This window comes from Poecilia latipinna, unplaced genomic scaffold (assembly GCF_001443285.1).
Source record: "Poecilia latipinna isolate Pla-1442-1.1 unplaced genomic scaffold, P_latipinna-1.0 Scaffold1485, whole genome shotgun sequence".
Lineage (NCBI taxonomy): Eukaryota > Metazoa > Chordata > Actinopteri > Cyprinodontiformes > Poeciliidae > Poecilia > Poecilia latipinna.
The window spans coordinates 154286-165778 of NW_015114101.1; the positions used below are offsets into that span (position 1 = coordinate 154286).

Genomic DNA, 11493 nt, shown 5'->3' on the forward strand with positions numbered 1-11493 from the left:
TAGATCCGGAACCCACTACCTCTGGGCTGCGCTAACTCTGGGCTGCGCTAACTCGGCTCTGTAGATCCGGAACCCACTACCTCTGGGCTGCGCTAACTCTGGGCTGCGCTAACTCGGCTCTGTAGATCCGGAACCCACTACCTCTGGGCTGCGCTAACTCTGGGCTGCGCTAACTCGGCTCTGTAAATCCGGACCCCACTACCTCTGGGCTGCGCTAACTCTGGGCTGTGCTAACTTTAGGCTATGCTAACTTGGCTCTATAGATCCGGAACCCGCTGACTCTGGGCTGCGCTAAGTCTGGGCTGCGCTAACTCTGGGCTATGCTAACTTTAGGCTATGCTAACTCGGCTCTGTAGATCCGGAACCCACTACCTCTGGGCTGCGCTAACTCTGGGCTGTGCTAACTTTAGGCTATGCTAACTTGGCTCTGTAGATCCGGAACCCACTACCTCTGGGCTGCGCTAACTCGGCTCTATAGATCCGGAACCCACTAACTCTGGGCTCCGCTGTAACATGAGCGGTTCGTGGTGTCATTGTGGTCTTGCTGTTGCAGGTCAGTCGTCTCAGCAGAGTTCGGTGCCAGACTACACTGCAGTGTTAGCAGAATACTACAGACAGCAGCCCTACCTGTGGAACCCCGCCCAGATCCAGGTAACACCCGAGGCTCCGCCCTCCTCCACCGGGCCGCGGTGAACCCGCTGAACCACCGTGTCGTCTTGTTTCTGCCAGGATCACTAGAGGCTCCTTCGTCTCGGGCTCCAGGCGTCAGAAGGTCGTTGACAGCAACCAAAACGGGGTTTCCAAGCAACGCTCTGCCGCTTCTTTCTTCCTTTTTGTAGAGAAAAACTAAGGATTAACTGAAAAATCACAAACTCTTTTCTTTCTGTTTTTTAACCTTACAGAGTTGATATTTTGTCAGGCAGATTTTTTTGGACTAGCCTCTGGTCTCCACAGCATAGACCTGATTTTCTTTTTTTTTTTCTTTTTTTTATCAAACTTGAACTTAAAGATCTATCAGTGTGGCTTTGAACAAAAACAAATCCAGTATAATCTATATTTTGTCTAGTTTTATTTTTCTGATAAACGGTAAAAGGCTTAGCAGTCTTGAGTAAGAAAATCAGATATATTATTATTTTGTTCATGATAATGTTTTAAAGCATGCGTCAGATTGTGTGTTGACTCTCAGTTATCTTTTTTATTTTGGCATAGAAATATTTTAATAGCGTTGGATGGAAATGTGATGTTTTACCGTCGGAGATAAAACTGTATTTTGTACTAAATTTCTGCTCGCTGGGTCTGTTTCTACTCACCTGATTTCACCTGTGTAGTCGCCATCTTGGAGGTGCAATGACACGATTGTTTTCTTTGGTTTGATTATTATTCCTGTTTATCGATAGTGAACTCTCGGTTTTATTATGTAACGATGAAACAAGTGGCGATCATATTGTTGTCTAAAGCCAGATCTCTCTGTGGTCGAAGACGTTTCCTGGCAGGAAAGAACCTCAGCAGTTCAGCACCAGTTATTACAACAGGAGGATAGCCACTGTTTTCTTCCACAGTGAAACTGAATTATTGCTGTTAGTTCTGCTTAGTTTGAGTGGAGAAACGTTGAAGCTGGTCAGTGTTACCTCAGCGGGTGTTTGCTGAATGAATGTTTTAGCTGAATGTAGCTGAGTGGATGTGGGAGATGAATGGATGCTCACGTTCTATCAAAAAGTCCTAAACCAAGTAATCAGGTGAGCCTGATGGTTTTAACATGTGAACACTGTTTTGCCTTGACAAAATTTAAAAGAGCTGACAGAATAAAAAGCTATTGATCTTTGACATTTACTGATATTCTTTTTTAACTTGCTAACAAACTGCCAAACGTGGAGCGCTCTATGCACAACTTTGCTTTTCCTGTTTTAACAATTGAAGCTCAGTAAATCTGGCCTGACATGCATGAAATATTCATGTTGGCCTCCCAAATATGCAAATGCATTGGTGCAAAATTTGAGTTAACGGGAACTGAAGTAACAGCAGACTGCACTTTTCTAACCAACAAACTTAATGTCCCTTTATTGGTTGAATCTCTCCAGTAACATTTTAACAAACATTAAGAAATGCAAGCAATCTTCAAAGTAACCTCCTAGTTACTTTCAGCAAAGAAATAATGTGAATATTCTGCAATGGAAATAAAAATACATTTTTTAAATATCTGTTAAACTTGCTGATATTTGAACTTCCTGAGCTTTAGCTGAATAATCTTTAAACAAAAAGTATTCAGATGTAAACCGTCAGATTTTTATCTCTGCTCTCAATATGCAAATTTATGCTAACCTGTGATGTCATCAGCTCAAAGGTTAAAGGTCAGCTCTGACTTTACAGTTAACATCAAAAACAGACTTTAAACTCAAACGTCAAACTACATTAAATCTTGTTAAACTACAGGAGAAAAATGACGACTTTCTAAATCCAGTTGTGAATTTAATAAAATAATGAGAAACAACAGTCGGACTGTCGGTATTTAAATATTTACTACGTTTCATTTTTAACATCCTGTTGTTTCAGTGTGAACGTTTGTCGACTTGAACAAAAACTTAAATACTGAGTAATCTAACCCCAAAACAAGCTAGCTTAGCTTCATGCTAAGCCCAGACTCATCTTCATCTTCCAAACTAACCCTGCATATGCACGCTCATTAAAATTTAAACATCTAAACCAGGTTGCATATCTTTGACATTATTAGTGTTGATTTTCCAACTAACTATAAAAAATGGGTCCAGATTTCAGTTCCGATGTTTTATTTTTAAGCCTTGGAGTTGGCATAAGGAAGAACTCGTCTGATTCTCTAAAATTGGTGATGTGGACATGAAATTAATAAGCTACTAAAGATTTTTTTAATATTGTTAGGAAAAACGGACAAAACCAGTAATTAAATGGCTCCAAAGAAATGGAAGGTGTAAATGGTTAAATATAAAGTCCAAAATGATCAGTTTTAATTTGATAAGCTGCCAAACCTGCTTTGAGTTTGACATTTTCCTGCCTGCTTTACCCGCGTTGTTTAATAACAATTTAGCTGAAAGTGTTTTAGCTTAGCTACCAGAAGCTGTTAGCTTAGCTACCAGAAGCCGCTAGCCTAACATTGTGTGTATTCAAACAGTGCTGATTTATGCTTTTGCTGTGTGTGTGTGTGTGTGTTAAGGGTTGGTAATGTTCCTCAAAAAGTTATGTTGTTTTCATAAACTTGCACAAATGTAAATATATTTTTGGCTTTTCTTATCGAAACTCAGCTAATTTACTGTTTAAGCTTATTTGATGCAAATTTGGTAAAATTTAAAGACTTGTTCATTTTGTTTTTTAAGAGATGTCAGTCCTGAAGTTTTTAGTTATGTCTATTTTTTGAAATCTTTAGATTTTTCTACCAGTTTAATTCCACCTGTTGCAGTATTTCAGATTCGTTAGCGAACATGTCCTGTTAGCTGCATGTTTTATCCTCAGATTATGCTAGCAAGCTACAGTTTGATGTTTGGCAGCCATGTTTGGCAGCCATGTCCGTGCAGCCAGCCAGCTAGCGGCGGCTGCTCTGTTAGCTGAACCACGTTTGTCGGACCACAGAGAGGTTTGTCTTGTTTCCAGAGATCTGGCTGTTATTGAGCTGAAATTGAGTCAATGGTTCTGCTTTCTGTATGTGTGATGATGATAAAGACAATAATAATGAGTTCTCCTCTTCAGGGGTCTATTTAAATCGTATAAATATTCAGTTTGTCGATGAGTTTGTGTAAATTTCCACTCTGGCGGTGCTCTCCAGTTAAAATGTTTGTTTTTTGTTCTGTTTAATTCACATGTTGTGTTTAACCGAGTGTGTGTGTTTCCTCAAGACTGCTAGGCAAACTGCCTCCTGCTCTGCCCCCGGAGCTCCGCCCCGGTTCGGTTCTGACCCGCCTGTAATTGGGCCAGAGATGGGGCGGCTCCGGGTCGGGCAGCGCCGCATTGTTAAAACAGCTGGAGTGGATTCATGCCGGGTGTCCGGTTCTGGTTCCGACAGCTGCGATCAGAACCGGACCTGCGAACACCGGCCCGCTTCAGCGTCCGGCTTCCTGATCCGGAGACTCGGGTTCCGGAGGGCAGCTTCTGGTTTCTGTTGTTTTTCTAATGGACAGACGTCCGACTGTAACCTGCAGATTTTTCTATTAGATTCTATTGACGGATAGATGAACCAGCCAGGCTGATTCACATGAGGGCTAATAAACCGGCTCCTTCTTTCTGACCGTGTCTGTTTCTGAGTGAAACTGATTTTTATCTCTTGATTTTGGTTTCAGGACAAACTGAAGTTTTCACGTGAGGAGCTGAAACATCTGGATGTTTTATGTTAGATCTATAGATCTGCTTCATTTCTCTCCTGGCGGCTGCAGCCGGATGTTTAAATCACAAACTGAAGACGTTTAACTGGCTTCATTCATGAGGATTTTACTGTGAACCATAGAAAACGCTTCTAAAATCAAAACGTATTTAAACTTAAACCAGATAATTTATGTTGTTTAGTGTCGTAAATGTGTATAAAAACATCAAAATGAAGGAAAAACCTCTTTAGGGTCTGGACTTCATATCTTAGACTCATTTTCTGTCCATTTGGGTCAGATTTGTTTTATGAGAATTATGGATGAAATTCCTGCTTGGCTTCAAAGGACCAAACTCGTGTGTTTTGGATCAGAACCGGCCCGCGGACCGCTGCTTGAGCCCCGGAGGTGGGCCCCTCAGAGCGGCCCCTCATGTCCTGACATGAACATGGTTCTGATCATTTATTTATGCTCCCTGAGCGGCGCAGATGGTTCTGGTCCGAATAACGGCGTGATGTCATCGGGTCGCTAAAACGTTCCTGTAATCACCGCCGACCGGCCCGGGGGGCCGCTGGGGCCCCGGGGGGCCGCTGGAGGAGGAGGAGGAAGATGAAGGACGCCTCACCGTGGAAACGGATATTTTCAGGAACATGAACGCCTCATGGGGACCGAGGAGGTTCTGAAGAATCTGGACCGGTTCCATACGGGGGCGACGAGGCCCAGAGCCCCGCGGAACCCAGTTCCTGATGAAACCGGTGGTTAAATTCAGGATCAACAGGCAGAAACGGAAATAATTAATTATTGCTGTAGTTCTGGTTCTGGTTCCGATCCGTAGTTCTGGTTCCGATCCGTAGTTCTGGTTCCTCCAACTGAAACTGATTTTGATGAATTTATTAAACAATCAGAAGTTCTGATGATTCTAGTTCGGTTTGTGGGAAGCCGACTCCGGTCCGGTTCTGGATGTTTTCCTGATGCTTCATGGAGAGGCGGAACCGGCCGGTTCTGTTTGTGGTTTCAGAGCTCTGGTTGGGCCCAGGGGTCCGGTTCGGCTAATGCATGCAGCTCTGCGGTCATAAAGTACCGGAAGGAGTTCGGTAAGTACCGGTGAAGCGGAGACCTGATTAAACATTAACGTGATGGGGATCTGGACCCGGTCCAAATGTTTTCCCTGTGGGGAGGGGGGGGCGGTTCTGACCCAAATGTTCTGAGATTACAGACTGAAATTTACCCCGAACCGTCTGGATCAGAACCCTAGATTGAACCTGGAGGGATTCCTCCAGAACTTCAGTTTGAGACGACCGGAACCAGAACCGGATTCCTGGTTCAAACTGAAGTCCAGGTCCACTCGGAACCGGACGGGTTGATCGGCTCAGCAGAACCGGGTTTATGAGCTTTGAGAAATGAATCTTTGATTTCTCTCGTGAATTTGTCCCGCCAGACGGAACCGAACCGGAACCTGGAATCTGAGATGAAAACGGAAACGTGTTTTTATTTTTCCGTTTATGACTTTTATATTTTATACTTTATTTTCTCTCTGCTGATCGATGACGTTTTCCTGGTTCTGGTTTTCTGCGGGTATCGGTTCCAGCAGAACATTCGGAACCAGAAGTTTTCCTGGAAATGTCCTGAAGGTCATCGGACCAGAGACGGAACCAGGACAGGTTCGGAAACATTTGTGGAGAAGAAGAGGCCGATGTTGAGGATCTGGGTCATAGAACCTCAGCAGAACTTTTTCCAAAGTGAGATTTAAAAAGCGGGACGTGAGAAACCGTCCGGAACCGAGGACTCTGGGTCCGGTTCCGCAGAACCCTGACGATGGTCTGGTTTTAGTTTTTCTAGTCCTGCTGGTTCCGGAGAGAAGCTGAAGCTCTGGACCGAACCCTCCTCCTCCCCTTGGTCGTGAGGAAGGTGGGCTCGGTTCGGTTCGGATCATTAAAAGGTTTTTAAAGCGGATTATTAGCGGCGCGCGCTGCGTCTGTCCGCCGCATGAATACTAATGAGGCGCTGCGCCACTTAATCACGTTAGCGGAACAATATTAGTGCGCCATTTGGGCTGATTCCCAGCCCCCCCCACCCCCCCTTGTCTGTGCGCGTGCCAGTCACCTGCCGCTCCCTCCGCCTCTGACTTCCCGGCGTCTTTTCGGGCTGAAGTGGCTCGTTGTTGCGGCGGGACGCGGCGGCGCGGAGCTTTTTGTTGGGAAGCTCATTAAAGCGTGTCCTCCTGCGGCCCAGACGCGCCTCTCCATTAAGGAACCGAAACGCCTGGATCCGCGTGGTGGAGCCCCGCTCTGCGCCACGCAAAGAAAGGCGGGAGAGAAAGGAGGACCCAGCCTTTCTCACTTAAACGAATTGAAAAACATTTGCAAATCTGCTTTTCTCCCCGGATTTTCTCCCCTTTCTCTCCTCTCAGACTCCCAGGACAAAAGCCTCCGGTCCGGCCCGTTCGACTTGGTTCGGCCCGCTCCGGGGCGCACGGAGCTCCGCAGAGGCCGGCGGGGCGGAGCCGGGGCCGACGCCGGGAGAGGATCCGTGAAACCCGGCTGCAGGGCTCGGTGACCACCCGGAGCTCCTGGAGGAAAATTTATGATGTTTAAAATAGTTTTGATTTTATTTGTAGGAATTTTTTAAGTATATATTTTATTTACTGGGATACATATCTTACTATGGGATCAATAAAGGATTATTCTGAGTTTTTATTTGGTTTGTTTCGCCTGACATTAAATAAATTTGAAATATAAATATGTCGATTTATTTCAAAAATAAAAACCTGCAGTTAAAATAAAACTACACCGAGTCTCTTGAATGTTTCAAACATCAACAAGTTTCTGGATCCGGTCCGTTCAGGTTCGGTTCGGATTTATTTCAGGTTTCATTTAAAATAAGATTCTATTCAACATCCAGCGATGTTTCAGTGACGGGCGACAGTAGTGTGTGTGTGTGTGTGTGTGTGTGTGTGTGTGTGTGTGTGTGTTCGGGGGGGTAATAAATGTTTAAAAGCTCATAAATACAGATCAGAGTGAAAGCGGGAATAATGCCCGAGTCGGGAGGAGGAGGAGGAGGATGATGAAGAGCAGCTGTTTCTCTGTAATCTGGCCTCTAATCTCATGTTCTGCTCCGTCACTCAGCCTGGATTCCACCGCTGCTGGTTCCGGGAGGTTCTGCGGGTCCATTTTCAGGCGGATCTGGAGCCCAGAGCATGACGGAGCCTCCCCCGGCGGGCCGGTGACCCCCGGTCAGTGCTGCGTGTTTGGGCTGTGTCTACCTGCTGGTCTGGGTCAGATCGGCTCTTTCCGTCCTAATTGAGCGTGAGACCGCAGCGGAGCCAATAACAGGCCTCCTGCTCCTCCTCCTCCTCTCCCTCCTCTTCCTCAGCGGCTCCGGTATAAAGGCCCCCCCACTCTCCCTCAGGTCGGTTTTCCTGCAGAACCTCTCGACTCCTGCCAGCGCCTCCCGGGCTGCAAGTGGCTGGATCTTCTTCACCGGTGAATCCAGACAGGGAACTTCCGCCCAACTTCGATTCCGCCGCCCCGGTCCCTCCTCTCCCCCGCCGCCATGGGCTCCGTGCTGCCCGCCGGCTCCTCTCTGGCCCTGAAGCCGCAGCAGCCGCTCTCCCTGGCGGACATCATCACCTCGGACATCCTGCACAGCTTCCTGTACGGCCGCTGGAGGCACGTGCTGGGCGAGCAGCCGCCGCACGCGCACCAGCATCACCTGCAGCACGAGGAGCGAACCGGGCCGAGCGCGAGCCCCAAGACCGCCTTCACGGCAGAGGTGCTGGCCCAGTCCTTCTCCGGAGGTGAGGGTCCGGTTCCGGGGGAACTAAAGAGTTAATAATAATACTACTAATAATAATAATAATAATAATAATAATAATAATAATAATAATAATAATAATAATTATTATTATTATTATTATTATTATTATTATTATTATTATTATTATTATTATTATTATTATTATTTCTAAGTTAAAACATGGAACTGGTCGCCTCAATTCATATTTTAGGGACTTTAGATGAAAATTTCATTCCGTTTTTATTTTGGATTTAGTTTTAAACATAATTTGATTTGAAATAGAAAAACGAAGGAAAATATTTTTTGCTCAAAGTTCCGATCCATTAATTTGATCAGATATTGAAACTTTTCTGAACATGAAGATGATTTTTCCAGCTCAGCGCGGAACTTTTCTCTGATTTCTGGTTAATTTTTATTTAATTTTATCGTTTGATTCGTTTTTGTTTTTGGTAAATTTCGTTAGAAATAATTCCAGAGAAAATATTTCAGTTTGATTTTGTCATTTTTATCATTTTCTGTCATTTTGACGGAATTATTTCTGTTTCTCTGCAGGAGTTTAAAGGCGGTTCCGGCTCAACCCGCCGCTCCGGCTCCGGCTCCGGTTCCGTTCTTTTTTTCTATAATCTAAAATGTTTTTTCTGTTTGTGCTAGTTTCGCGGACCGGACCGAATCGAACCGAACCGAGCCAGGAGATCCACAGAAGCCGAACTTTTCAAGCAGTTTATTCTTATTTTTTCCAGTTATTGTCATTTGGTTGCGAACCTCGGAACTGGGTTCGGCGAGCAGCGGGACGGTCTGGTGCCGCTGAGCCAGAGCCGAACCTGGTTCTGTTCGGAGAGAACCTGAGCTAAGTGAAGTTCTGTTTGTGTTCAGAGGTCCAGAAGCTGTCGAGCCTGGTTCTGCCGAGCGAGGTCATCATCGCCCAGAGTTCGGTTCCGGGTAAGCAGAACTTTAACGGAATAGTTTATGTTTCTGCGAAACGAAGCAGAGATAATATTACACCCTGTAGAGGTTCGGTTCGGTTCGGTCCGTCCGCAGGCTGATTGGACCTCTCTGTGCTGCAGGAGAAGGACTCGGGATTTTCTCCAAGACCTGGATCAAAGCCGGAACCGAGATGGGTCCATTTACCGGCCGCCTGGTCTCACCGGAACATGTGGACCTGTACAAGAACAACAACCTGATGTGGGAGGTGAGGCCCGGCAAGGTTCGGTTCGGTTCGGTCTGGTCCAGTTTGGTCCAGTCCGGTCCGGTTCGGTTTGGTCCAGTTTGGTCCAGTCCAGTTCGGTTTGGTCCGGCCCGGTTCGGTTCGGTTCGGTCCAGTAAGGTCCGGTCCGGTTTGGTCTGGTTCGGTTCGGTCCAGTGAGGCTCGGTCCAGTCTGTCCTACACACCCCAACCTCCGGTTCTGTTCGCGAATTTCAGGCTTTTCGGAACATCTAAACACTTCCAGTAGAACCAGACAGAACCGAACCAGAACCAGACAGAACCGAACCAGAACCAGAAAGATTCTTTAAATGAGCCGAATCTTCAGCGGTACTTCCCGCTGCAGCAGCGATCGGAACCGGTTCTGGACTTCCATCACATCAAAATATAAAAATATCAGTTAAGTCAACGGTGCGAAATTTATTTACGTTTCATTTTATAAGTTTCTCTAAACATAAATAATAATAAATGTAATAATTCATTTTTACAGGAGCCGAAAAACACAAAGAATCAGCAAAAAGTGCAGCCATAATTAATATTTTAATTTATTAAACATTAAAATCAGGGTTCAAACTGTTTGACTGTCGAATCAAATTCTGCAGAAAAACTGTAAAATATTACAGAAGATGAAATAAACTATAGAATGCAGCAGTTCAATAATAATAATAATAATAATAATAATAATAATAATAATAATAATAATAATAATAATGAAATTGTTGCAATAATTAATACAAATCTTTGCACATTTTATACTAAAAGAAAAACTTTTGATATTTTTAACTTTTATTAATTTCTCAACAGTCAGAAAATCTTGAAAAAAAAATCAGCCACTTTAAGTAAATAAGTAAAACTGATTTTAGTGAAACTGATTCCTTTTATAAAATATAAATAATGTGTTTAATTCAACATGTTTCCCCGGGGACGTTTGATGTTACTGCTAAAAATATTTATCTAATTAAAATCCATACATCTGGAACACAAATCGCTCCACGAGCGGTTTCTGATCGGTTTCTGATCGGTTTCTGATCGGCTTCTGATCGGTTTCTGATCGGTTTCTGATCGGTTTCTGATCGGTTTCTGATCGGCCTGGTTTTGTCTCCAGGTGTTCAATGAAGACGGGTCGGTCCGGTTCTTCATCGATGCCAGTCAGGAGGACCAGCGCAGCTGGATGACGTACATCAAATGCGCCCGGAACGAGCAGGAGCAGAACCTGGAGGTGGTTCAGGTCGGCAGCAGCGTCTTCTACAAGGCGGTGGAGGTCAGAAAGTATCACTTATTGTTGTCTGAAGCTGGTGTTTAACTGAAGTCCTTCGGGGTTTAGAGTCCCAGCTGACGGCGTTTCAACTAGAAGCCTGGAGGTTGGAGTCCTTGTCAAACGGTGTTTTTGACTAAAGTCCCAGAGGGTTTGAGTCCCAGTTAAACGACATTTAACCGAAGTCCTCAAAGGGGTTTTAATGTTTTTATCTTTTTAAAAATCCTTTTCAAAATGTCTTTCTCTTGCTCGCTGTTTATTCAATGTCACGTGCTGTTTTTATTTTAATTATGTAAAGCACTTTGAAATGCCTCGCTGCTATACAAATAAAATTTGATTGATTGAAGCTCCAATAAGCGGCTGGAAAATAACTTTAAACCGTTTGAAGTTATTCAGACTTTAAACTGAAACACAAAATAATTTCATTTTTTTTTTCTTTTGGAGCCAAAAAAAATACTAAAGAAATAATAATTAGACTAAAACAAATGAAATGTTTTTCTGTTTGGAATTAAAAAAGAAATGATTTTCATCTTTCTACATGTAAATCTATAAATATGGCATCGTTTTCATTTTTTATTTTTTTAATCTGTGAAAACATGTATTATTTTTTATTTACGAGTTGATTTAGGTTCAGTATGTTGATGATTTTTGGCTCTTACTGGTTTTTGTAAAGATGCAAATTTAATAAATCAAACGATTTAATAAAACTGATTTAATAACAAAACTGGAAAATTAATTATCTATTAAAGCATGAGCAAACAACCTGGGAATGTAAGGGATAAATTAATAACATTATTATTAATAATATCATTATTATTGTTATCTAATAATATAACAATATAATAGGAATATCATTTATTGTCCCCCAGTGGAAAAATTCAAGTGCAATGTCCAATTTTCACTATAGAAAAATATTAAATTAA

General features: G+C 43.7%; 2 protein-coding genes across 5 annotated transcripts in view; both read left to right on the plus strand.

The window, feature by feature from the left end:
* LOC106963003 (far upstream element-binding protein 3-like) overlaps positions 1 to 4249 on the plus strand; it is a 27063-nt gene extending 22814 nt beyond the window's left edge. For all 4 annotated transcript variants that reach the window (XM_015057707.1, XM_015057709.1, XM_015057706.1 and 1 more), the window contains 2 exons: positions 554 to 651; positions 730 to 4249. In XM_015057707.1, the coding sequence (XP_014913193.1) occupies positions 554 to 651; positions 730 to 738 (107 nt within the window). In that variant the 3' untranslated portion in view covers positions 739 to 4249. The remainder of the gene's footprint in view (positions 1 to 553; positions 652 to 729) is intronic.
* A 3103-nt stretch (positions 4250 to 7352) lies between these two features.
* LOC106962999 (PR domain zinc finger protein 12-like) lies at positions 7353 to 10635 on the plus strand. Its single transcript, XM_015057701.1, has 4 exons — positions 7353 to 8115; positions 8988 to 9053; positions 9179 to 9303; positions 10421 to 10635. Exons 1-4 carry the CDS (start codon positions 7872 to 7874, stop codon positions 10616 to 10618), a joined length of 633 nt encoding a protein of 210 aa, XP_014913187.1. The 5' UTR covers positions 7353 to 7871; the 3' UTR covers positions 10619 to 10635.
* Positions 10636 to 11493: the final 858 nt, after the last annotated feature.